Below are 24,958 nucleotides of genomic sequence, written 5' to 3'. Positions count from 1 at the left end.
CTGTGAGGCCTGCCAATTTGAGCAAATAGCCATTCACATGACAACGTTTGCCGCAATTGGTGTCTATCGATATTTAGCACACACTGGTCACACTGGTGGCGACTGGCAAAACTTCTGCAGAAATATTTAACTAAAGTATGAAAAAAGTGAAAAAAGTCTTGCAAATATTCATTCATAGCTATTTAACTTATTGCAAGTTATTATTAATCATTATTGCTGTTCATAAACATACATTTAAATCTGATTCGTTTTCTAATTTTTGCCTCACATAAAATGGACAAAACAAAGCAGAACGCATCGTCTGAATCTGAAGACGAGGAATACTCTGTTGAGAAGATTCTAGATCGTCGCGTGCGCAAGGGCAAGGTATGTGGCAAGAGCTTAGAAAAAAGACAGGTAATATGAACTTTTACGTTTAGGTGGAATATTTTCTAAAGTGGAAGGGGTATGCCGAAACTGAAAACACGTGGGAGCCGGAGGCAAATCTCGATTGCCAGGATTTAATACAACAATATGAGCTAAGTCGACAAGACGCGGTACGTTTCGCATTTTATTTTGTATATTTAATAATATTAAATGCTTTTTATTTGTACAGGCCAATGACAGTGCCAAAAAGAAGGCGTCGGGTCGTACTAGCGCAACCAGCTCAGTCAACAAACGCAGTCCGAGGAACCAAGTAAGCAGTACTTTTGTATATAAATACTTATATACTTTATAAGTATACTGAAGAATGGTATGTTCATAATTTTTCTCAGCTAGTACAGTGGGCAAGAGAGCTCGTGCCGAGCCGGAAGAAAATGGCATCAATGGACTAACTGCTGGCACTGGCTTTGATCGAGGCCTTGAAGCTGAAAAGATTTTGGGCGCATCTGATAACAATGGACGTCTCACATTCCTTATACAGTTCAAAGGCGTCGATCAAGCTGAATTGGTGCCAGCGGTTATAGCTAATGCTAAAATTCCACAAATGGTAATTCGATTTTATGAGCAGCGAGTCTCCTGGTACTCGGACAACGAGGATTGATTGAGACCACACTCCATAGCCACCTCCAGCTCTAGTTCCTTGATTCTTTCTTCCGTTTTAAGCATTTCGTTGCTGTAATTAAATAACAATATTAGTAAATGAAAAAAAATGACCAAACTAAACTTACACGTTCTCCATTTTTTGGATGGCGTTTGCCAAAATGTTTAACACCACGCCTGATGTTGATCTGGACATGATGTATCCCACAACATAGCCAAGGTGAAGAATAATATTGTAGATGGCAAGGAACGCAAACTACTGGTGCATCGCAAGGGATTCAAACTCCGCGCCTTTCCTCACAGCATTCACTTATACCCATTGACTATCCGTTGACCGGACAACCTGCGTTAGTTGGTGGTACAATGGGCAGCAGTCGCACTAGAGGCAACATACATTAATATATATATAATATATTTAAATAAAAATTTAAATAGCTAGTCTTATATTACAATTTATTTCGAGTTATCAGCGGCGGCTATAAACTCAAAATGAATTCCTCACATCAGCAGCGTGCATAAATCCGAACTTAACTATTTAATTCCTTGCATAAAGCAATGTACTTACAATTGTTTGAAGTTCCCAATAGTGTTGCCAGTTGCAGGATCCAGTCAAGGTCGTGCATTGAAGCGTGTTACGCAGCCAAAGAGACAAATAAAAGATGAAAATAAAAGAAAATTTTAGTCGAAAAATTTCATTTTCAAATTGCACCCCAGTGACACATTTTCGAAAACGCAAGACAGAGGAAACTTACGGCCACCAGCAGCAGCACCACCGCCCCCCGCAGCGCAATTTCAATTGGCAAACGTCACCTTCCATTTCCCAGGACAATTGGGAAAAGTTTTTGGGGGCGACTTTTGCGCTTTGGCTTTGGCAGTGCGAGCAGTTTTCATTGTTTTTCCTTACGACTCATTTCACGTTTTAATTCCTGAAGCGCCTGCCTTGGCGACTTGGCTGCCGTTCTGCATCATTTGACACACGACAAATTTGGCGCTGGCAAAGCAGCTGGGCGTGCTACACACACACAAACACACACACACACACACACTGAAATCTGAGTAGATATGGGCGTGGCATGTACATCATTTGGATTGAATGCGGGTGTGTGTGTCAAGGAGTTGAGTCCAGCCCCCCTGCCAGATTTTAAATATTTGTCTTTTCTTGAACGGACGCCCACTAAGTGCTCAATTACCGTGGGCTCTGCCTAACTGAACTCTGGCTCTGGCTCTGACTAGGCGATGGCCCACATTGATAGCAGCTGCGATTGATGGCGCTGCGTTTGCGTTTGGTGTGTCCAGCAATTGGTTTAAATTTTATTTATGAGCTGCCATCAAATCAGCATAAGTAGGTTAAACGCAAATGTCAATCGTAAATTCGCTGACTTGGCTCGAGCGAACGCCCGCGCGCACTCCTAAAGCGTCAAATAAATTAAATTGTCGCGTTTCACAGCTGAGCTGAAATGCTAACCAAAGTACGTGCTCCAGCAGCAGCAGCAGCCGTAGACGAAGCCCAAGGATGCGACTCTCTGTCCCGGCGTTATAAAAACAAAAAAAAAAGTGTGTGCCAGCAACGCCGCCGCAATATTTCATAAACTTGAGCCATGGGCGTGGCTAACAAAGCATTAGCTAATGCCAACACTCAGTGTATAAGAGAGAGAGAGAGAGCAAGATATAGTATAAATAACATAATCCCCAGTTGGCATTTGCTTAGCCAACTTTGGCGCACTCTCCATGGAATTGGTGAATGTGAAAGTCTCAAGAAATTTTGATTTTTTTATGACTCTAACAAGCAAATGAGTTAAGTTGCATTCCCATTGTTGCACGATTTGATTAAATTAGAAAAAATGTCAGTATATAAACTTTAACTATATTTAAATGCAACTAAGCTAAAGCGAAAAAAACAATGCAAAGCTGCAAAAGATTAAAGAAAAAATGTCGAGCAAGAATTTAAAGAAGCCAAACCAAAAGCAACTTTAAGCTGGTTTTGAATGAAAGAGCAACTCAATCTAAAGGCTGCAAATAATAAACTGAACGCCTTAACTTTCTGTAGTCTTCATTTAATTTATTTAATGTCGATTGAGGACAGAAAGAAAATAGATAACTGAAAAGTATTTAAAATACTGCAAGTTGAAAGCATTGGAAAAATCAGTTATGGTTTAGTTTTAATCAAAGCAAATACAGCAAGCTTAATTTATTTAGATTACAAGCTAAATATTCAAAGCGCTAAGTAAAAGTATTTGCTGCATAAAGTTCGTAAATATTACTTTTAAACTATAGCAAGACAATGTTGACAAAAAGATGCCGCGCAATATTTTTCAAAATATTTATATGAATAAATTCTTTTAAACAAAATCAAAAACAAGCTTCAATGCCAACACATATGAACTTTAATATAGTTACTGTATATATATATATATAGACGCCTTATCAGCCCTTTTAACTGTAGTGTAAGTTGGCGGGGGGACAGACACTTCATAAGCGAAATGCCAACGGGCTGAGCGTATCTCGTTCAAATCAATCGGTCAGTAAAAACTCCAGCATTGCTCACTAATGATGATGAGGGTATGTGTGTAGCTCTGTATGTGTGTGCGTGTGTGTGAGCAGCTTAGCACTCATGTACGAGCTGTGCTTAGCTTGGTTAAACCTGTTAACGTTAAGTTTTGCTGTATTGTGATGCTTGTTGGTCCATAAATTGACTGCTCTGGTCTGGCGCTGGCGCTGGCTCTGGTCGTAGCAGCTCAGCCGTGCGCACTACTTGACCACATATTGGCGCATTGTCACGCGCGTGTGTGTCCCTATCTCTGGGCGACATGCTCACCAGCATATTCATCAATAGAGCAAATGGCACTGCTGGGCGGCTGCTGGGTTAACACAGAAAAAAAAAAAAAATCTGTTAAAATAAATCACAACAATTTGTACATTTTCGCCTCGTTGGCTTGCAAGAAGTTGTTCAAGATGGTTACAGTAACGGTTAACGCTGACGGTAACGGTGATGATGATGGTGACACATGGCACAGCCAGCCAGCCAGCCAGAAGAAGAAGAAGCAGATGATGAGAATGATGATGATGAAGAAGAAGCAGCAGCAGCAGCAGCAAAAAAGGACAATGTCTGCTTGGCTTGGTTTTTTGGCCGATTAAGTTGTCATTTGGCTGCGGGTGCCAGCATACACTACCTACATACACATATGTTTGTCTGTGTGTGTGTGTGTGTGTGACAGTCTGACTGAATGCGTAGGCGTTGCTTCCTGTTCAACTTATGACAACTTTGATTGCAGTCAATTTATTAGCAGCCGCCTAAATGTTGTCAAGGTAAGCCGGACTGTGTCTGTCTGTCTGTCTGGCACGTGGCATGGCGCCTAACAAAAGCCAGATATAATTGTTTAATGTCATGTTTTTAATTAGCAGCCACCTGTGCGTGTGTGTGTGTGTGTGGGTGACAAAAGGCAAAGCATGTCGCATAAAAACGCTGCAAATGTTTGCCCAGGATATGCATAAAACCCTATTACCATGGTAATCCTTTTGACAAATGAATTTTAGCACACACACACACAAACACGCACACACATAGAAACAGCTCACATATGTGCGCATACTCAAAATGCCACAATCAGAGATGTACCGCGAAAAAGTATGCTATCAAATTTGAATGATGTTACTGTACGTGTGTGTGTGTGTTGCTTAGATTTAAGTGCACGATGCCTTGCTTAGGCATTTGCATATGCAGCAGTTGACTGTGATTGAACACGATCAGCTGCAATTGAAAGCACTCGAAAAAATATTTGAAAAATTCTTACAAAATTTATAAAATTCGCAAAGCAATTTATTTCATTAAAAAGCCAAGTCGAAGGCCTATATATTATATTTTGTATAATAATTAAGCTTGCAAATAAATTTATAAAAATTGTAAATTAAATATATGTTACATTTTTAAGCTTTTACATTTCGTTGGTGGCAGGCGCCACATGACGTTGCTTGCTTCAATTGAATTGCCGCTTTGATAACGCAACACACACTGCAAAATTCAACAGTCAAGCAGAGAGCTGAAAGCGTTTTGAAATCATCGACAAGCAACTATGTATGCTTAGTCCTTGGAGTCGCTGCCAGAGTATTAACCATTGCACACACACACACACACGCAGACACACAGTGGGAAGCCAATTTCAGTTTGAACGCTGAGCTGAGCGAGCTACCAGCTATCAGGCTCTTGATGCCTGGCAATAAAATATTCATTTACTTGACATTTGTTGTTACCGAGATGCATCATTCAAAAGACCAGATTCAAAGGGGGTTAAGGGTATGCGCGCATGCCGTCAACTTTGCACCCCCTTCATAAAAAATGTAATTTTCGAACCAAACGAAAAAAGAAAACAACAACATTTGGAAATTTCAAATTGAATTTGCCGCACGCTTGAAGCTTTCTCTACCTGCTAGCAGCTGTATGCAAAGCATCTTCAAGATTACACGCACACACACACATAAAAGCCAAGCTGTGCTGAGCGAACGAATGGACCAACCTCTCCACACACACACCCCCTCACAGCCTAAGACATGTGCAAAAGTGTAAGTGACATGAAAGGCACACAAAGCGCAAAAACCTTTAATAACTTTACGCTTTTTGTTCTCACTGAGTGCACTTGCCAAGCGTGAGTGAGTGCCACGCCCCTTTATATACAAGTAAAAAATGATTAAAACAATAAAAATGAAACAGCATAAATTGCCGCAGGGCAGCAGCAGCAGCAGCAGCAAACGTCGCAACCTCGCACGACAAGTAAAGCGAAGGCTACGCTAACTTCCGCTTTGAAGTTACTTTGCTGTCAACTTCTTTTGACATTCCGTTTCTTGTGCTAAGAGTCAAACTAACATACATATATACGCATATGTGTGTGTGTGTATGCGTTAGTCTACCACCTCCAACTCCCGCTCACTGTCGTCGCAATGTGTAATTTATGGCCTATTTATTGTCAATAAATGCAGCCTCTAAGCGACCATTTTGTGTGCCGCGTCTAAATAAAGACAAATGAACCATCATTTTAGTGGGTGGATCAAACGCACACACACACGCATACGCATACGCATACTAAATATTGTATCGAGCTACTCATTATATTCTACGCCAGGCAGTCTGTTTTTTTTTGTTTTCTTTTCAGCTTTTTAAAACAATATTTATGAGCTTCAATTCACATTGCAAAATTTCTTTAAAGCGCAATTACCTTTTTACCTTTTAGTGCATGAATATTCTCAACAATTTTTAAATATTATTATTATAATATTTTTTGCACACTTAATTGCCTTAAGCCTCTGTTAAAAGTTACTTGTTTGCATAATGAATAATAATATCAATACTTCATTTAATGCATAATACACAAGAATCAAAGCTCTGATTCATATAGCAATTAATAATTTTGCTAGTTTCAATCGTTTGCAGATATTTCTTTCCAGCATGCATAGGCATTATTTTTATTTACGAAGCGCAAAGCAACAGCAAAATGTAAACAACATTGATCTATACAAATAAAAACTCATAAGATCAGAGGAAGAAAATGCAACGCCTGCAAATTTAGCAGCTAATATCGCGAATCTTTATGTATACAATATATGTATGTATTATTTCAACTTTTATGTTTCGATTTATTTATATGTACATATTTATTGTCGCTGCTGATTAAAACACAAGTATATTTAATTTATGCATGCATATTTGTTATATAATAAATTAAACGAATATAATAAAATTCAAATATACAAACTTTTGAAATAATCGATATATTGATAAATTTGACATGATCGCATTAGTGCTGCTGAAACATCCAGCGCAAAAAATTGCTAAATTTGTGAAAAAAAAAATAATTGCTTAAAAACAATGCCAAATCATTAAAATTTTCGTGTTATTTGTTTTTTAGAAAAATTAAAAGTTAGCAATTTTGTAGCTAATAGCGTTAAAAAAAAAAAAGCTGAAAGCTGCTTTAAAAGCAGCCGAAAATAGTGGCTTGATAGCTAAAGTGACAGCACTGGATCACAGTTGTGCTTGAGTTTTACCAAGAAAACGGTGAGTTTTGTCTTGCTTGAAGTTAATTAAATTTTGCTTTATAGTGTGTTGCATTTATTAAATTAATGATCACAAACTTAAAAACTGAATCAATGCTGACATAAATACAAGTGAAATTTAAAAATAACAAGCTTATAATATTTAAGTCGCATGCGAATTTCAATGTGAGCTTGCCTATGTTCAAACATACACGTGTGTATATGTATGTATGTATGTATATAGTAGCTGAATATGCGCATAAAATATTTTAAAGACAACATAAAATTTTCTTTATTGCTCTGCGAATTCAATATTTAATCAAATAATATATTTACATGATTTTGGAATGCCAGCTAACCTTTATTCTTTTTCCTTTATTTGTATTTCATAATTTAGGGATTCCCATTAAATTTATTATGTCGTCCAATGAAAATGAAACTGTTGCAGAAACGACTTATATAACTGATTTAAGGACTTTCTTTCAAATATAAATATACATGGATTATCGCAAACGCCAAGGAGTTGTGGAGATATGATTATTATAGTGGTTTAAAGTCAGGAAATTTCTGTGCATCATTAGAAATGGTAGAAATTTTGAAATATATTTAAAGTTTAAGAGAGAGGGCAGTGAAATGTATTGCAAATATGAACGAAACCTGTATCCCTAGAAAGGAGAATAGATTTTTCACAACAAAATGGAATATACCGTCCCTTGGTATTAAGCATACTAATACTGATTACGGATCAACAGGATATCGTGGATCAGCAGACGACATCGGATACAAAATTTTAAATATGAAGGAGGATGAGTTGAAAATAGAATTCGAGATACTTATAGAAGAAATACATGGATTTAAAAACCCTGCACGTATAAAAATAAAAGATGGAAAACTGTTGAAGGAATTTGGAAATATACTCAATGATAGCAAGTTCACTGATGTGACCATCATAACAGCTGATAAAAAGGAACTTCGAGCCCATAAAAACATACTGGCAGGTAATATTAAAGTATTTGAATTTAAAAAGAACTTGTATACATATTTGAATTGTTTTTATACAGCACGCAGTAAAGTGTTTGAGGCAATGTTTGATCATGAGCTGGAGGAGAGCAAACTAAATCAAGTGTACATAAACGATTTCAATGAGGAGGTTATACGCCAAATGCTGCAATACAGCTATACCGGCAAATTGACGAAATTGGATGATTTAAATGCTGATCTTCTGGCCATAGCCCACAAGTATGAGCTGCAGGAGCTCGAAGAAATGTGCGTTAATTCTCTGCTTGAGAAGCTTTCCATCGAAACAGCAGCAGAAGCATTCAAATTGGGAGATCTGTACACTTATCAAATTCTAAAAGAAAGCGCAGTGAATATGATGAAACAGCACGCAGCTAGTTGGATCAGGGAAGACGCATCCAATGAACCTCAAGTACTAGTGAACATTTCTGAGATCATTACGAATTTGCAGAAACTTAAAGAAGCTGAAGACTGCAAAGATGAACAGTGAAGAGAACAGCAGAAGAAGCAACTTATACTTATATTATGTCATATATGAACTATTAACTTTGAATTTGCTATTAATTTTGAATTTGCTATTAACTTTGAATTTGCGACTTTACTTTTAAAGAAATTGTGTAAAATAAATTTACTGCACAATGTTTGTCTATCATCTGAGTTTTAATATCGTTTTAGCATTGAGCAGTTCCAGTTACTCCTACTCTCTCACGATCTACAATAGCCAAAGTTAGCGAATGAGTTTCCAAAAACGTTGAAATATTCCTTTAAATGTTGGTAAACATGTGCGTAGGTAGAAATGGCATCAAATATAATAACGACCACAACAATGCGTGACAAGCATGCAAAGGTTTTCAAGTTGCGTGTGTGTGTGTGTGTGATTTTTACATACATTTGCGCCAAATCACTTTCTAAATGCAATGCCAATAAAAGAAAAAAATAGAAGAGCGGCAACAAAAGTGTTGAAATATATAAATAGATACAGTTTGCCATAGCCTGCTATAATTTGTTGTCGTTGACAGCAGCAGCAGCAGCGAGCTCCAGCCTCCAGCCCTGGGGTGTGTAAGCAAAGAGAAATGAATGCGCTACGTGTGACAGAGAGAAGCGAGAGAGAAAAGTAGGGATGTCGGAAATATATCAAATTATCAATATTTTTTCTCTTAAAAAATATTATCATCGCAATATTTTTTGAGCAACAAAAGGTGATATTGATTTTTTTTAATATCATTGTGTGATATTTTTCAAACAGCAAATTCATCAATACGACATTTTTTTCAAAATCCAACAACCCTAGAGAAAAGTTAAGCCCATGCGTTTGAATAGACAAAACAAAATACAAACTTTAACTAGCAAAATTATTTTGTTGTAAGTGTAGATTTTATTAAACAATAAATTTATTAATTATAATAGTTTTGGTGGTACAGTTTTGCAGAGTTTTATGACAAGCACCAAACGCACTCTGGCGTTCACAATGCGCAACCTTTGCAAAGCTTTTTATCAAAGCTCTGCATTTAACAGTAACACTTTACGTTATGTTTTGTTAACGTAACAACGTTAACATTTAACGTTACTTAAGTGAGGCTATACTTCCTCCTGGATTTCTGGACGTTCAGCGGCTGGATTATCTTGCAGCTCCCGCACATCGTTAGCAGTCGTATTTTTAATCTATTATATATATATAAATAACAAGTTGAGTTTTTTTTTTATTAAATAGCGCTCTGTAGGGCTGACCAGTCAAAAATCAAGGCACTTAATACTTAGCATAGGTTTACATGCGATTAGATTTCTTATACATGCAAATTTTAGAGCTGCCTTGGCATGCAAAAATGAGAAAAGTGTTTAGTATTTATTTACTTAGAGCCTAGATTAAGTTAGAATAGTATTGTGTGTGTATTTGAGGTGAACTTTACCATGATATCTTAATTGTATGGAGTATGGAGTACACTTAAATCTAGAGCCAGAGCGAGGAGTCGGAATCGTGTGTAATCATTTTGTTAAATGATGGCGCGACCCTTAGTATTTGTATTTGGATTTGGATTTCGTAAAGTTAGTATGCAATTAGTTTCAATGGCTTTTCAACGTTTTGGGCTTGTTATTGTTCTGCAATGAATGTTGAATCTGTTCATCAGCAATGCAGCAAGATTTTCTTACTTTAAAGCAGTTGATATTGAAATGCTCGCACATCTCCGACACCTAATCAAACAGAAGAAGAAGAAGAAGAGAGCACTTAACAATTTATATTTATTAATTAATGCTAAACACCTACCACACCATAGCCATAATGCCAATGCGCCAAAGTGACGAATATTGTAAGACCATATAGAATCCAACGCTCACCATCTGCAGTCAGATCAGTATCAAAGAACTCTTGGTACCAGGGAAAGCAACAGACACCCACTGTCGCCGCCAAGGGCCACATGAGTATATTGAAGGCATCGCAGCGTGTATCCGACATTTGGGCAACAATCAGGCGGCACTGCAAGGCAATTTAAATATATTAAACTATTATTGTTATTCCAGGCGTAGGCGACGTGCTTACGGCTATATTGGAGAATATGGTGCCGTAGAGTATCCAGAGCACGCGCGGCTCCAGATTGATGACACTATTGCGTGAGCAGTATGACCAAACGATCGTGATGGCAAATAGCCAAAGTGGCGCAAACAAAGGACGCAGCATCTCCCAGATTGAACGCATCTTGCCAGTCTTATTCTTATACGAGCTGCAAGCAAAGATTGTTTTACCTCAAAAGCGAAAACAACATAACGCTGCTAATACATACAGATAGATGTTTCTAATGATAAAGGGATGACTTGTCAGCACACCGGATGCAACGAGTCCCACTTCGAATACATTGGCGACAGTTATGCCATGAAAGCTATAACGATATATGCCAGGTCCCAAGATTGTAGCTACAAACAGCATCAAGCATACGCCCTGGGGCAAGCAGTATATTAGTTTAGTAGCTTAATGCAGCTTTTAGTTATAGCAACTTACCCACATGGTAAAGTCATAGCCCCAGGGCAGAAACATAACGCCCGTATTGTATTTCTCGAAATGCGTCAGATAGAAATTGAGAAAGACGTTCCAAATGACAAAGAACATGTGTATGGGCGGCAGATCGACGGTGCCAAATAATGAGAATATATAGATGGGTATAAGCGCTGCCGAATACGAGTCCAAGCCATGATCGAACAGCTCACCCAGCGGACCACTTGTGCCCGTGCGACGCGCCTGCTTGCCATCCATGCCATCTGTAAAGTCCATTTAAGTCGCTATGCCAAGCCAATTTACAATCTGCTTACCCAGATTATAATAGATTATTATATTTATAGCCGCTACAGTCCACACCCAGTTGGGCACCGTATTGCCCAATTCCTTATTGTTGGCCGCCTTAAAGTCCCAATCGTAGTACGATATCAATATAAAGTTCACAACAGTCATCAGAAATCCCACAAAGGTGAGTATATTGGGTGCCAGCCATTTGGGTATATACTGCCAAAAGTAGTAAATTTTTTTTAAACTATGGTACAGCAATAAATTAATGAGCATTACCTGTACGCAGATATTCCAAAATGGATGCATTACATAGACGCTGAGAAAACTTGTATCTATGCTATTGTACTAATGAAAATAAAGAGCGCACAATTAAATATAAATCAGCACACATGCTTGACTATGATCTGCTTATATTATATGCTAGCTTGCATCATGTATTTATAAATTAATCTTTTCATATATATATATATATATATGTATTTGTCAACTATCTCAGCTCAAGCAGCACATGCTGCCAGGCTAAGCGAGTTCAATGCCTTTTTGTGGGTTGACGAAACAGTTCTCAGTTCTCTTTGAACTTCATCCGGCAACAATGTTTAGCAATTGACCTAGACATAGTCTTAGTACTTTTTGATAAGCTCTGACGACGATGCTCAACCGGAACTGCTCGTAATTACTGATTGCCATATTGAATGATTGATTGATGGTAGCGCATTGATTTTTAATAGGCAACACCACCCACTTTACGCCCATTTAGTGCTTACCTTGTAACGCTCGAAGCCCTGTAAATGCGTCTCCGTCAAATATCGCATGGCGCCCATTTTGCAAATGCAATTTTCTTGTAATGTTTTTGTTTTTTATTTATATTGACTTTGCTTGCACTGATAACAGCTGAGAGTGAGAGAGAGAGAGCGACGACGCGCGTTAAACTTGCTAGCGTATCGATATAATGACCTTTGCTTAGGGGTCAGGGCGTTATTTAAATTGAACAGTTATGTTTTCAAATGAATTTGTGGCACACGCACTTCTTTTCCCCTTTTGTGCTTGGGCTGTTAATTAACTCACACACACGCACACAACAGTGTTCTCATTCAGCTGTTCTCAGCTTTGACTGCACTGTTCCCACACGTTGGCGTAACACGCAAACAGCCGTTATTTTATAAATATATACGCATGCATTCAAGTACCGGCTACTAGCAAATATATACTATATACTTTAATATAACAGTAAAACACTTAAGACAACGCTCCGAGACTGAGACACTGTCGGTCGTCGACTGACTCGCCACTAACTATTATCAAGACTAAAGACCGAAGCTCACGCTCACCGCGAGCGCAGCCCCCCCAAAAAAAAAAAGCGCTTAATTCGCGACGTCGACTGCGACTGCGAACTGCCCGCTGTCATAAATCCCATTGCACACACACATTGTTATCGCAGCAGTCAGCTTTTGCAGTTGTATGTGTGTGCATGAGTATTTGCATTGAATGAATTAAAATTTGTAAAACTTAAATAACTAAACAGCTGCCGACAGCGGACAGAAAGGTTATCACTCTCTTCCGCTCGCGCTCGCTCTCTTAAGCGCAGGAGCGTGCAAATCTAAGAGCGATTAAGCGCATAGCACTTAATTAAACCCTAGCATGTGTGACGCGACTAAATATAGTCACACGCTTTATTCATACTTAATTTAAGGCAGTTCAAGTTCAGCTGATAACCCGCAGAATCGAACGAGTTGCCATGTGAGTCAAGGAAAATGATTTAGAACAGTTGAAAGATTGAGAAATTCTCGAATAGCATTTAGCAATTCTTTGATAATTTTAATTTTTATGAAATTACAAAATTTATTTAAAAAATCGGTATATTTTATTTAATATTTTAATGCAAATATTTCTTAGCTAAAAATAGTTTCGTGTTTACAGCAAGTAAATGCATAGAAAAACATTTTTAATCGCATCTCAGAAAATACATATACTTGATAATTATAAGTACATAACAACAAAAATAAACACACACATTCATAATTTTATACAGATAACAGTGCAGTTCTTATCTTAACTCTTGTTTATGACTGAAATACCAGGTTTCTAAATATATAACAACAAACAAAGTAGAAATTTTGACGAAATCGAGCAGCCAAAGTGCAGCTAATTGAGCCATCTGGAGGTCTCTGTGGCAGTCAGACCCTCGGAGCGCAGACGCTGCAGCATCGGGCGATAGATGTCGGGAGTGAAGGGCAAAAGGACGCCGCGCTCTTGGATTTCACCTGAAGTGCATAATGATTAGTGATTAATAATTTAGAGCAAACGCTTTAGAATTTAAACGCACCATCGAGTATCATCTTGGCAGCAATGGCGGCTGGCTTTCCTACAGTCATAGCCATGGCGGAGTGTCCTTGCGGTTGGCCATAGACAACAAAGTTGATGCCACGCTCCTCGCGGCGGCCATCGGGCCAACGTATTCCCACCTCATGACGCAAGACAACCAAATCGCGTTCCTCACGCTCTGCAGCAGCCAAAAAAAAAATTAATAAATTTGTAATTTAGTTTTTGGAGGGGCTAGCTTACCAAAGGCCAAACGCTTGGACAAATAATGGCTGAGCGTATCTAGCGGTGTGTTCAGCTTTACCACTGGCGTTTCATCCAGCAGGCCCAGACTCTCAATGCCCTCCACATCGCCAATGCGCTCCACCAGCTTCTGCTTTAGATTCTCATAGAAAATGCTGGCGTCGGACATGCCCAGCAGATGTGTAATCAGCTGGCGCCAGGTAACCTCCGGTCCGCTGGGATGCAGCATTGCATGCGGCTCTGGATCGATCAGCCCGAGCAGCTGCATGGGCTTAATGCTCTCCGAGAAGCCCTTGTAGCGAATCGTGCCACGCAGCAGCGTGTGCACATCACGGCTCAGGCCATAGAGCTGGCCGTACTTGGTGGAGTCGCGATTGGGGAAGCCTTCCAGCGCAAAGCCTGGCAGAAAGTCCAAGCTGCGTGGATTCGACATCAGCTCACCGCCGCCCGATATTTCCACAATCTGACCCTGGCTCAAGTACTTGGCAGCGGAGAGCGTGTTGAGTAAAACACCACGTGGCGACCAGGAGAACTTGTAGCGCAGCGAATTGTTGGAATGCTCCGGCGCCGGCAAACCGCCGCAGTAGCTAACAAAGGACTCGACAACGGCGCCCTTCTCCTGCACCTCATGTATGCACTCCAGCGCCAGCAGATGATCAATGCCCGGATCCAGGCCCACCTCGTTCATAATCGTTACACCATTCTGACGCGCTGCATCGTGCAGCGCCGCAATCTCATCGTTCAGATAACTGGCCGTCACCAGATGCGTGCGCTCGTCCACACAGCAGCGCGCCACCATGCCATGCAGTCCATAGGGCAGCAGCGAGACCACCACATCCGCCTTGCTGCACAGCTCCTGCAGATGCCCCGTGCTCTCGTTCACATTCAGATACATGCTGTCCACGCCGGCGTACTGCTGCGCCAAGCGATCCGCCTCCTCTTTGACCTGCGAGCACACCGTAATGCTAACATCCTTCTCCCGATGCAGCCACTCCACGAGCGGTGCGGACACCATTCCCGCACCAAGCACCAGCACCTTCTTGTGCGACTCCGAGCGTCCCTCCATCTTGTGCCGCGAGCGATTGCTCTGCGAATCGCGCAGCTCTTGTATGTACTGGAAGCCCTCGGTCAGCTCGCCGTTGCTGGCAATTATAGCCTAAGCGAAAGAGAGAGCGAACAAGAGAGTGAGCGAGCGTAACTGATAAGCGGCTGCGGCTTTTGGGGCGTACATATGTAGAGTAATTGCTAATCAAGTGTCGTAAATGGAAAGTGATTGCAAATCACATTCGCTTTATAATGGGACCTGTAGACCTCTTGGCTTTTATTAACTAGTTATTTCCAATTTGAAGACCATAAAAACTATTAACAAAATTGATATAATTAAGCTACTAACTGAACAAGCTTAAAATATATTTATCATATCATAAGCACATCTCTAATAATATCGATTTTTAATTCTCTATACTGCTACCACTAAGCATACAACAGTGCTGCTTACTACCTAAAATTTCTAACAATTTTTGTTTTATTATTATGCATAAATATCTATATTGGCTTAACTCTTATATTGCCAAAATGCTAAGCATAAAAATTTTTTTAATTACCTAAATTCTCTCAATTTTGTTTTCATTTACTAAGTAAACCGAAAAAGTTAAAGCAATTAATAATAAAAAAAATGCTAAGCATTAAAATTTTTTACATTTTTTATTAACTAAAACTTCTTCACTTTTTTTCATTTCTATGAGTATATATTGTACTATTATTAAATGAATAAAATACTAAAATGTATTTATTTTAATATGCAAGCTAAATATATGCTCTGCTTTAAATTAAAAAATGTTCTAATTTCAAATAAGTATATTGACTACGTTATTCACTGCTGCTGCTTTAAAATAAATAAATTATTTATTTAATTTTCCAAAACCCAACAGCCATAAAATTAATTTATTTTTAACTGTTATCAAGCTCAAGGCAAAGATTGTAGAATTGCTAAAATGCAAGTCAATCTTATTGAACATTTAAATTATTTAATACTTTTTTGAAAAGAAAAAAAATTCTAAATTTAGCTAAGACGCTTGCAGAATGTTTTGACTGTAGCTATATATTAAACTAATCAATCGCAATAAGTCTCTTGTATATAAAGCGTAATTTAAAAATTGCAAATTTATCAAACTGTATATTTAGCACATGTCTAAATTAAATTTTGTTATATCTTATCTAATACCTAGCTAACTTTTAATTCAATGCCTGTATATTAATAAATAAAATGAAGATAATATCAATTGCAACAATTCGTATTCATTATTTAAATGCAGATAAAGCAAGTGCAACTCACCGAGTGTATGGGATAGGAGAAGTCTCCGATTTGCAGCGGCTTCTTGGCATCGCTCTTGATGATGTCGTGGACATGCGGACTCAGCAGCTCACCAAACAGATCCGTTGACTCGCGCGGCAGCTGCGTGGGCATGTTGTCTATGGAGCAGACAAGCACGCCGGGTCCCTTGAAGCTCTTGGTGTCCTTGTTGCGATCCGCATCGTAGAGACAGAAGGGCGTATCGATGGTGGTGCATTCGTTCATGAACTCAATGGAGCCGCCCGGATCAGCGGATATATCACAAATGGCCAGCATACGATGCGGCAGCGCTGGACTTCCCTTGCTGGTGGGCAGCCAGGGAGTATTGGCGGGTCGGAGCAGATTCTTGGCATCTGGAATGCTTATCAGTTTTGGACTGCCCACAGCCCAGTAGATGCCATTGACAATAACCGAGGCGTATGGCGCTATCTTCTGATTGAATGTGGAAATATAACGCTCCGGAAATTCGTCATACTCCTTGGCATCAAAGCCGCCGCCCTCGCGTCTCTCCAAATGATCCGAGCGACTCACCTCGCAGCCATAAAGTTTATTCTGACCTGCACAGTAAATGCAATTAAATGTTTCAATTTGAATAAGAATTCTAATAAAATTCAAATTGGAATAAAATTAAGGCATGCAAAATTCTCTAACTCAAACATAATTTGAATATTTCATTACTTACTGCCATGCTCAGCGACCTTGCGCAGCATTTCCGGCGGCACATACTCAATGGGCAGCTCGGAGAACACCTCCTGCGCGCCCTGGGACACATTGCCGGAGCCGGTGAAGACAAAAGTCAGCGGGCCAATGGACTTGGGCATCATGCCCAGCGATATTTCATAGCCGCAATCCCGTATTGCCTGGCGAGCCATTGAGGAGTTGCGATAATTATGCGCTGGTCCTATATGCATAAAGGGCGTATGATGACCCACCGCAGCCGAACAGCCTACACAGAAATCCCTAGTTGGCCATCTCAATAATTGTTCACTTCGTTCATCCGACCATCATCCGGCGTGACTTGCCAAAATCGCACAACCAGGCCGTGAGACACGCTCATTCGATAATGCGCTCTACGTCGATCAGGAAGCCGCCGGAATTCCTCTATTTATACCCAATTAATAAGCAGCACACAAAGAGTTTCAACCCACGAATCTAGCCAACAACAAACACAAACCTTGTTCCAGTATAGGCACCAGCAGCGGCATGTTGGATACCGACTCCTTGCGGCCTGATTGTGTGAACGTAGAAGAAGGCAATATGTACTTTACACTGAGTATCTAGCGCAATCAATGGGGCACCTATGTACTATAGACGCCAAAGATATGACAGAGCGCACGCTTATAATCCTACTGTACTAACAGCGGCCTAGTCATTTATGACACATATAAGCCACTAAAGCAATACAGATTCGAGTTTAAAATCAAATATTATCAATTCAAATTATCGTATAAATAATAATAAATTGCATTAATACGGTTTCAAAGAACAATTAACAACTGATTTAAAAAAAATCTATATATCTGTCCACTATAAGGTTATGAGCGTTATACCTATAAAACAAAATTGCATGAATGACAATTGTATTACACACAATCATTACATCATAATTATTTTATAATACTACCTAATTTATAAGTGTTAATATTCTGATATATATTATAAAACAATGGCAATAAAAATAAAAAAGTTTAAAGAACTAAACTGTTAGTGCCATGTCTAATAAAGATTGATAATATAGAATTAATTAATAAAAACTACAAGAATATATATATAAATTAATAATATCAAGAACAAATTTCCTTTTAAACATCATTAGTATAATCAAAAATAAAACAACACTTGTAATCTATGAGACAATATCGAAAATCATTAGAATCTGAAAACCAAATCAATATAAACCTAAATTATTATAAAAAGCAGTACGAACAAGTAACAAAATAATAATTTACATAGCGACATAATACAAATTAACAAAATTAAAGTTACAACAAAAGCCACTATTGTTAATAGTGAAACGTGTAACGAATGATGCAAATACCTATAGCTTCGTATAACACCTATCATATTTAACCAACCATCCAGTCATGCATAATCTGATTGAATAATTTAAACCATATTTGATGATGACCCTTTTAATCAAATATGTGTAATTCACACATAAAAAAGCGCATTCTGTTATTTAGAGTATTCCTGGCACTTAAAGAGGCGAGATTCACGGCTACGAGCCAAGCAGTGGATTTAAGTAATCAGCGCTTGACTAACTTATCATATATATACACGAACACAATGCACCAAATAAACTAAAATCCTAAAAGGCGTTAGATAATCCAACTAATTTCTTTATATGGGCTTGCCGAAAATTATTCAGCGACAGCTGCACAAGATACTATCAACAGCTATATATAGGGATATAATAAGTATTAATAATAAATAAAGTTAGTAAATGCATTTATAATACGAACCCAATGGCTAATAATTGAAATTGAATTTTGCTGATTAAAAGATTTGAGCTAGCGATGACCCTGAGCAACAGTTTCATTAGATTATATATGTATATGGCTTACCTGCATGGGATAGGCGCGACGATTGGAGGGCTGGACAATAACCTTGACGCCCTGTTTGACCAGCTTCTGCACATGCGTGGGTCCAAATGGTGCGCGACGCTCCCACACCGACTGATCCTCACGTCTGATGGCCATAATGCGTCCTTGCTGCAAGCCGAAACAAAATTGAGTGTTGGAGCTTATTTTTTGGCGCATTTGGCGGCCACGCCCACTTCACTTACATGACGCTGTCTGGTGAGCGCAGGCGCAATGGTTGCGCGCAATTTAAGCAAACGCCACATTTTTATGATTTTGTCCAACAGACTGCGGCACGCTGATTACACACAAAAGTAAAAGTGAATAGCTAATTTGAATAAACTGATCCGATGCACGATCCGTTAGCTCTGAGCACTGGCAGCGTTCTAATCGTCAGCTTAACAGCGACGCGCCTCTATCAATGCCCAGCGGAACGGACTGCACGGAGGGCGATAAGAACAGCGCGCCGACGTCGAGAGCTCTGCGCTCAAAATGAGACCCAGCTAAGAGTTCTTTTGTGTGTGAGAAAGTGTTGGAAAATTTTCCAAGCATAAAAAATTTCCACTACAGCAGACAGTCTTCATTTCCATTGATTGAGTGGCCAGTTACAAGTTTTGGTTTAAATGTGTGTTATTTTTTTTTTTTTTTTTGATTTATTTATAGTTGCAATTCATCGTTTTCATTGTAGTTTCGTCGTCTAGCTACTAGCGGTGTAGTATTCACATCAAAAACAAAATTTCTTATCATTAATTATAATCACTAAGGCTAAAGCGGGTGCGCATCCCAAAGAATTTACACACATACACATATATAAATATACATAATTCATAATACGCTTAGCTAGAAAAACAGATTTGCAAAAAATTGCAGTTAATGCATAAATGATAACATTTAATATTATAGGGGGGGTGGCGTGGAGCGTGGTAGGAAATGTTTGGGTTTGGGTTTATTTTCGTTAAGAGACCACACACAGCTGCTGCTGCTTCTTCTTACAGCGCCGGCGCCTCGGGCAGCAGCGATGTAAAGAAAGTGACCACAAAGGTGCGCACAACAGAAATCACAGAGTTATTGGCATTAGCTGGCTCCACAGCAGCAGCAGCAGCTGCCTCAGCTGCAGCACCCGCCGCATCAGCTTGATCCGCGCCAGCGCTAGCCGCCGCCACTGCTGGCCCATCGGCTGCATCTTGTGCCGCAGGCTCAGCAGCAGCAGCAGCAGCAGCAGCAGCCGCTGCTGCTTGTGGATTATTATTGTCCGGCTCAACGGCAGCGTCCATCATGCGCTGTATTTGCTGCACAGCGGCAAATGCAGCTGCATCATTGCCAGCATTGTTGTTGCGATTAATATTATTGTTATTGCGCTCACGACGACGACGCAGCACACCAATGTGATAACTAAAAAAAAAGTAGCAATAGCAAATCATTAACAAACTCATTAGCAAACTCAGCTAAGCACTTACAGATAAATCACGCTGGCTATGATCACCACTAGCAAACAGCGCAAGGGCGAGGAGTTGAAGTACAACACGGTCAAGAATATGGCCAGGCGTGTAAAGCTAAAGAAGCTATCCAGCCAGTCGCGTATCTCTGGCTCCTCTTGTATATTGCGAAAGTTCGGTCCGTCCACTTGTCCTGCAGCTGCTGGCTGTGCCGCAGCTGCTTCATTAGCACCGGGTGCTGCTCCAGCTGCTGCTGCTGCGGCTGCAGGCACTGCTGTTGGATTCACCAAAGGCACGCTCATATTGTTGGGCATCATGGGCAAGTTGGATAGCAAGGGGTGGTGCAACATGGGTGGCTGTGAGGCATTATCAGAGCCGCTGCAAGTTAAAGAGTTGACATTACCAAGAGTTCAATTAATTAGTTTACAAGATTACTTTCAAAATATGCATAAAATTAATTAAAATGTAAAATGAATTGCATACAAATTGCATTACTTTAAAATTCATATAGATATACGATGTAAAAATGAATTAATCAAAAGCTTTTAAGTAAATTTTAAATATATATCTAACATATGCAATTAACTGTTGTTTACAAACTGCATTACTTTAAAGTTTAAATAGAATTGTATGTGTAAATTAATTGGTTGCATATTTTTACAGTTCTTTAGCTCAACCATCTTCCCTACCGATTCATCATCTGTTGCATGTACGCCGCATAGACCTGCTGCATCCAGGCATTGTATATCAGCGCCTGCTGTTGAAACGCCATATGTGAGCCGGCTGCAGTCGTTGCCGCAGCCGCTTGGACAGCAGCCTGGTTTTGTTGCTCTGCACGCTGCCAGAATTGTAGCCATGGATGTGTCGCATACGCTGGCAATTGCTGTTGTTGCTGCTGCTGATAAGGAATTTGCGCAGCGCTGGCAGCGCCAGCAGCAGCAGCGGAGGCGGCAACATTACGTTGCCTAAGCTCGTTTTCATTGGTATTGGCGTCCAGGCGTGTTGGCATGCTGCTTGATATATCCTTTGGTGCTGCTGCTGTTGTTGTTGCTTTTGTTGGGGCTTTGGTTATGTTTTTGTTGGCGCAAACCAGATGAAAAATGTGATGCTGCTGAAAGACATCCTTGTAGCTGCGTATTACCTCCGAAAGCTTTTGTGCGTCGTCCAGTAGTTTACCAGAATAGATGAGCTTTTGGTCGTGTACATCCTGCAGAAAATATAAGTTAATTAATAGATTCGATGGCACAATAAGTGAGTAAAAGTATAAATTTATTAAAAGAGATGATCAAATAAATGTAGTTGGAGTCAGCCTGACTGACTTTTCTGGTCCGACTGTCGATCGCCTACTGAGGCCACCGCCCACTAAGCTGATACCTTTGATAGGCTTGCTCTCTAAGCTAAGTTCTCACTCACATTGACGAGAGAACTAAGCGCTCCACAGCAAAGTGAGTTAGAAATAATGAGAGCACAGAATCTACAATTAAAATTTAGACTTCTTTTGTTTTTCGAGCGTCTGCTGCAAATAGTTTTACTACTCTTAATTATATTTTATCCGTTTACCTATCGCTAATTGAATTTCATGCCGCTGCTGTATTGAAACTTGTGCTTTAATGACTTTTCTGTTGCAACAAATAAACATTTGGCTTGGAGACAGCCGAAAAGCTGCCTGCCCCACACAGTCTGTTTGGCATGACGTGTACTTTGCCAAGATAGATTCAATTAAGACGCAAATGACAAGCTGGCGAGCACTTGTCGTTTGTAGATAAAGATAAACAATAACAATAACAAAGCCTGGCAAGATTTTTTTGTAGCTGCGCTGATAAGATTGGCGCAGCTGTGACGCCAGTGGGCCAGCCCAAAATATAATGGGGATAGGGATATACGTACCGGTTTGCCGGGATACTCCAGTGATAGCTGCTTTTTGAGTCTTTGCACAGTCCAGCATAGATCGCTGTCAATGTTGACGTCGTCGTATTGTTGATTCGACGATTTAATTAAGAGTCTAACGCTTGTGCTGCTGCTGGCTGTGACAGCGGCTGCGGCAGCGACGCCAGCAGCGTTTGTTGTTTTGTCGCGCGCAGCTTCGTAGCCAGCTGCTGTCGCTGCCGCTGATGATGGCGGCGGCGCTGTCGCGGCAGTATCATCCATAGTTAACCTTCGCCTAACCCTCCCGGAGCACTTTCTACGTCGCTGCTAATTGCTGGACACGAATTTAACTTGAAAATAGAGCAACAATGGCAGCGACAAGTGTTTGTGGGCTCGTGATTCGTCAGTGTTATTAGGCCAGCGTACTGTGTGCGGGAATTCAGGGGGCGGCAGGTGGCACTTGTGTATGTGTATATGTATACACGAACTTGTTGTATAGAGACTTCCACGGTCACTTCTTTCCTCTCGCACAAATTATCGTTCGACAATAAATTTTGCTTCCCCTCTAACGACTTGACAAGAATTTTGTTGAGGTTGCTTTGTAGACCTTTGCGTCGTTTACTCGACACTGATCTTTTGATTATGAAACGAATTTTCAATATAAATAATCAAAGTCCCTTCGTTTCAACAATTTTGTAGTTTTTTTTTCGTTCTAGAGATGACAATATTTGGAGCTCTAACGATGCTATCGATGTTTTTGCACTATCGATGTTTAAAACAAAAGTTTTAAAGTTAAATATGCTCAAATTAAAACAAAACAGGCATATATTTGCTTATTAATAGGCTGAAGTTCAACAACAGATACGATAATATTTATGAGCATGATAATTGGCTAAATTATTACTAAATTAATTAGTAGTGAATATATAATGAAATGAATACCGAAAAATGAATTTTAATTCCGTGCTTGAGTTATAAGTAGTAATCAAAAATGACATTTTATGAGTTATTAGTTTAGTATTAATTCGTTTTGAACTAAGTTAATATACGATTAATCGCAACGCATTCTTCGATACACTTAAGATCGCTGAAACAAAATAATCGAGCTATATTGATTTTATACGGCTTAGAGTATCATCACTATTGCCATCACATTTGATTAAACGACACGATTTCATCGAACTTTGAAATATATATTTATATGTAAACACAAACGTTACAAGCTTACATGGAAAACAAGTCGTCCGTCTCCGCTCTGCAGGAATTCTGCGCCCAAACTAAAACTGGTTTGCCTGTTTATGATTACATTGACGGTGAAGAGGGCGGCTATATATGCAAAGTAACGCTTATGGATGTGGAAGCTTACGGAAATGGTGAGTATTTCATTTCGCCACAGTCAGCTGTTATTAATAGACACTAATATGATTGCAGGTCGCTCCAAGCGAGATGCCAAGCACTTGGCTGCAACCAACATAATGCGCAAGCTGCGTAAGTTGCCCGGCTTTGAAAACTTTGGTCCCGCAGCCGATGATGCCGGTGGCGGCGGCGGCAGCGGCAGCGGCAGCATGGACACTGTTGTAAACGAGCTAACAAATATGAATCGCGATATGTTGAAGGAGCTGCGCGACTATTGTGTGCGCCACGATATGCCATTGCCCACAATTGAGATAGTGCAGCAGAGCGGTACGCCGAATGCTCCTGAATTTGTTGCTTGCTGCTGCGTAGCGTCCATTAAGCGCTACGGCAAGTCAGATAAGAAAAAAGATGCACGCCAGCGTGCAGCCATTGAAATGCTTTGTGTTATATCACAGGAGAAGCCAAGCCTACAAGCAAACAACAGTCAGCTGGTGAGCGTTAATGCAGAAGTGCCACTAGATCTGTGCTCTAACTTTGAGGATGAGGAAACCGAGCGCAGGCGCAAATTTAAAACATTCCGCGAGCTAACTGATGCTGGCGGCGATGAAAACGCATCCATTAAACTCTGCGATCGTCACAACTACTTTAAGAGCTTCTATCCGGAACTTAAGGAGAAGGCCTGGGAAGCGCTCAGGTCAACGGAGTTTACTTCAACAAAGGGAAAGGCAGAGGCTGTACTTGCTGCACTGAAACTCAAGCCGCGCGTTACCACGCTGCCGGCCAAGTCCATGGAGCCCTTGCTGCAAATTGAGCTCAACTGTGAATACGATTGTTTGTTTATGGGCTTGGAGAGTCAGATTTACGGTCAAATATGTGATTACTTCGTAGACATGTTAGTTTAAACTGCCAAAGTCATGCTCATATGTATATTTTCATTATATCATAACATTTACGTTAACTAATGCTTAAAATTAATTAAATACATGTTTCAAAACAATTTTTATAATGCACATGAATTACAGTAGATGATGCGCGGCATTTGGAAACTGCTAAAGTACATTTTCCAGTCAGCAAAGCAAATATACATACATATATTTATTTGTTTATATTCTATACGTTTACAATTATAGTATGCTCCCAGCACAGTTTCAAATTACCGTTGGTCTACTGTATAAAATATTTGAATATGCGTCACTTAGCTTAACACGGTGAGTAATAAAAATACATTTTGTAAATTTTGAAAGCGATAGTTAAGGTCGACGTCGTTATCTGTTAACTTTTGTACAATTCGAGGAAATGAAACCGCATTAACAAATAATTTACCTTATTCATAAACTTATATATGGGTGTAAAAGATTTGTACTTAACAATAACAAGATTGCAAGCTTAATAAATATAACGGGTAATCCCCCACAATTTCAATGTGATTGCAACAAATGTTTCTATTAACTTGAATACAAAGTTCGTTAAG

At 39.7% G+C, this 24,958-nt stretch overlaps 6 protein-coding genes across 8 annotated transcripts; 3 read left to right on the top strand and 3 right to left on the bottom strand.

The window, feature by feature from the left end:
- Positions 1 to 273: 273 nt before the first annotated feature.
- Positions 274 to 1,133, top strand: LOC108603101 (heterochromatin protein 1). The gene is made up of 4 exons (XM_033294950.1): positions 274 to 366; positions 420 to 536; positions 596 to 683; positions 756 to 1,133. Exons 1-4 carry the CDS (start codon positions 274 to 276, stop codon positions 1,022 to 1,024), a joined length of 567 nt encoding a protein of 188 aa, XP_033150841.1. The 3' UTR covers positions 1,025 to 1,133.
- Positions 1,134 to 7,840: 6,707 nt separating this feature from the next.
- LOC108596120 (speckle-type POZ protein-like) lies at positions 7,841 to 8,556 on the top strand. The gene is made up of 2 exons (XM_033294949.1): positions 7,841 to 8,042; positions 8,106 to 8,556. Exons 1-2 carry the CDS (start codon positions 7,841 to 7,843, stop codon positions 8,549 to 8,551), a joined length of 648 nt encoding a protein of 215 aa, XP_033150840.1. The 3' UTR covers positions 8,552 to 8,556.
- Positions 8,557 to 9,430: 874 nt separating this feature from the next.
- LOC108597880 (ethanolaminephosphotransferase 1) lies at positions 9,431 to 12,635 on the bottom strand. Of its 3 annotated transcripts, XM_017984514.2 has the most exons (8): positions 12,100 to 12,635; positions 11,612 to 11,680; positions 11,362 to 11,551; positions 11,054 to 11,310; positions 10,839 to 10,993; positions 10,598 to 10,778; positions 10,325 to 10,534; positions 9,759 to 10,251 (listed from the first exon to the last, which is right to left on the bottom strand). In XM_017984514.2, the coding sequence occupies exons 1-8, from the start codon at positions 12,154 to 12,156 to the stop codon at positions 10,123 to 10,125; spliced, it is 1,248 nt and encodes a 415-aa protein (XP_017840003.2). In that variant the 5' UTR covers positions 12,157 to 12,635; the 3' UTR covers positions 9,759 to 10,122. The 3 variants fall into 3 exon arrangements, 2 of the variants coding, with proteins under 2 accessions (XP_017839996.2, XP_017840003.2); XM_017984507.2 differs by lacking the exons at positions 11,362 to 11,551; positions 11,612 to 11,680; positions 12,100 to 12,635 and adding an exon at positions 9,431 to 9,723 and having other exon boundaries at positions 10,210 to 10,251; positions 11,054 to 11,338; XR_001915089.2 differs by lacking the exons at positions 11,362 to 11,551; positions 11,612 to 11,680; positions 12,100 to 12,635 and adding an exon at positions 9,676 to 9,723 and having other exon boundaries at positions 9,969 to 10,251; positions 11,054 to 11,338.
- A 620-nt stretch (positions 12,636 to 13,255) lies between these two features.
- Positions 13,256 to 19,199, bottom strand: LOC108607447 (alpha-aminoadipic semialdehyde synthase, mitochondrial). Its single transcript, XM_033294948.1, has 8 exons — positions 19,036 to 19,199; positions 18,815 to 18,961; positions 17,425 to 17,527; positions 16,933 to 17,196; positions 16,233 to 16,807; positions 13,898 to 15,053; positions 13,659 to 13,835; positions 13,256 to 13,596 (listed from the first exon to the last, which is right to left on the bottom strand). Exons 1-8 carry the CDS (start codon positions 19,093 to 19,095, stop codon positions 13,478 to 13,480), a joined length of 2,601 nt encoding a protein of 866 aa, XP_033150839.1. The 5' UTR covers positions 19,096 to 19,199; the 3' UTR covers positions 13,256 to 13,477.
- A 276-nt stretch (positions 19,200 to 19,475) lies between these two features.
- On the bottom strand, positions 19,476 to 22,827 carry LOC108607449 (homocysteine-responsive endoplasmic reticulum-resident ubiquitin-like domain member 1 protein). The gene is made up of 4 exons (XM_017998286.2): positions 22,153 to 22,827; positions 20,955 to 21,472; positions 20,287 to 20,643; positions 19,476 to 20,221 (listed from the first exon to the last, which is right to left on the bottom strand). Exons 1-4 carry the CDS (start codon positions 22,411 to 22,413, stop codon positions 19,819 to 19,821), a joined length of 1,539 nt encoding a protein of 512 aa, XP_017853775.2. The 5' UTR covers positions 22,414 to 22,827; the 3' UTR covers positions 19,476 to 19,818.
- A 461-nt stretch (positions 22,828 to 23,288) lies between these two features.
- On the top strand, positions 23,289 to 24,929 carry LOC108607450 (r2d2). Its single transcript, XM_017998287.2, has 2 exons — positions 23,289 to 23,504; positions 23,563 to 24,929. Exons 1-2 carry the CDS (start codon positions 23,360 to 23,362, stop codon positions 24,387 to 24,389), a joined length of 972 nt encoding a protein of 323 aa, XP_017853776.2. The 5' UTR covers positions 23,289 to 23,359; the 3' UTR covers positions 24,390 to 24,929.
- The last annotated feature ends 29 nt before the right edge of the window (positions 24,930 to 24,958 follow it).

Source organism: Drosophila busckii, chromosome 2L (genome assembly GCF_011750605.1).
Source record: "Drosophila busckii strain San Diego stock center, stock number 13000-0081.31 chromosome 2L, ASM1175060v1, whole genome shotgun sequence".
NCBI classification, from domain to species: Eukaryota; Metazoa; Arthropoda; class Insecta; order Diptera; family Drosophilidae; genus Drosophila; species Drosophila busckii.
Note: the sequence above shows the minus strand (reverse complement) of the source record. Positions and strands in the feature narration are given on the sequence as shown.

Bases quoted from the DNA above. Each gene is read 5' to 3' on its own strand.
- LOC108597880 (XM_017984514.2), bottom strand. From the start codon at position 12,156: ATGGGCGCCATGCGATATTTGACGGAGACGCATTTACAGGGCTTCGAG. The intron at 10,779-10,838 runs GTATGTATTAGC...CTTTGCTTGCAG, and splicing joins ATCATTAGAAACATCTATCT to CTCGTATAAGAATAAGACTG. The intron at 10,252-10,324 runs GTAGGTGTTTAG...CTGTTTGATTAG, and splicing joins GGCATTATGGCTATGGTGTG to GTGTCGGAGATGTGCGAGCA.
- LOC108596120 (XM_033294949.1), top strand. From the start codon at position 7,841: ATGAAGGAGGATGAGTTGAAAATAGAATTCGAGATACTTATAGAAGAA. The intron at 8,043-8,105 runs GTAATATTAAAG...GTTTTTATACAG, and splicing joins CCATAAAAACATACTGGCAG to CACGCAGTAAAGTGTTTGAG.
- LOC108607449 (XM_017998286.2), bottom strand. From the start codon at position 22,413: ATGGATGATACTGCCGCGACAGCGCCGCCGCCATCATCAGCGGCAGCG. The intron at 21,473-22,152 runs GTACGTATATCC...TATTTTCTGCAG, and splicing joins TGGAGTATCCCGGCAAACCG to GATGTACACGACCAAAAGCT. The intron at 20,644-20,954 runs GTAGGGAAGATG...TTTAACTTGCAG, and splicing joins ATGCAACAGATGATGAATCG to CGGCTCTGATAATGCCTCAC.
- LOC108607447 (XM_033294948.1), bottom strand. From the start codon at position 19,095: ATGTGGCGTTTGCTTAAATTGCGCGCAACCATTGCGCCTGCGCTCACC. The intron at 17,528-18,814 runs GTAAGCCATATA...TGATTGCGCTAG, and splicing joins GTCGCGCCTATCCCATGCAG to ATACTCAGTGTAAAGTACAT. The intron at 16,808-16,932 runs GTAAGTAATGAA...TTTACTGTGCAG, and splicing joins CAAGGTCGCTGAGCATGGCA to GTCAGAATAAACTTTATGGC.
- LOC108603101 (XM_033294950.1), top strand. From the start codon at position 274: ATGGACAAAACAAAGCAGAACGCATCGTCTGAATCTGAAGACGAGGAA. The intron at 537-595 runs GTACGTTTCGCA...TTATTTGTACAG, and splicing joins AGCTAAGTCGACAAGACGCG to GCCAATGACAGTGCCAAAAA. The intron at 684-755 runs GTACTTTTGTAT...AATTTTTCTCAG, and splicing joins TCCGAGGAACCAAGTAAGCA to CTAGTACAGTGGGCAAGAGA.
- LOC108607450 (XM_017998287.2), top strand. From the start codon at position 23,360: ATGGAAAACAAGTCGTCCGTCTCCGCTCTGCAGGAATTCTGCGCCCAA. The intron at 23,505-23,562 runs GTGAGTATTTCA...ATATGATTGCAG, and splicing joins TGTGGAAGCTTACGGAAATG to GTCGCTCCAAGCGAGATGCC.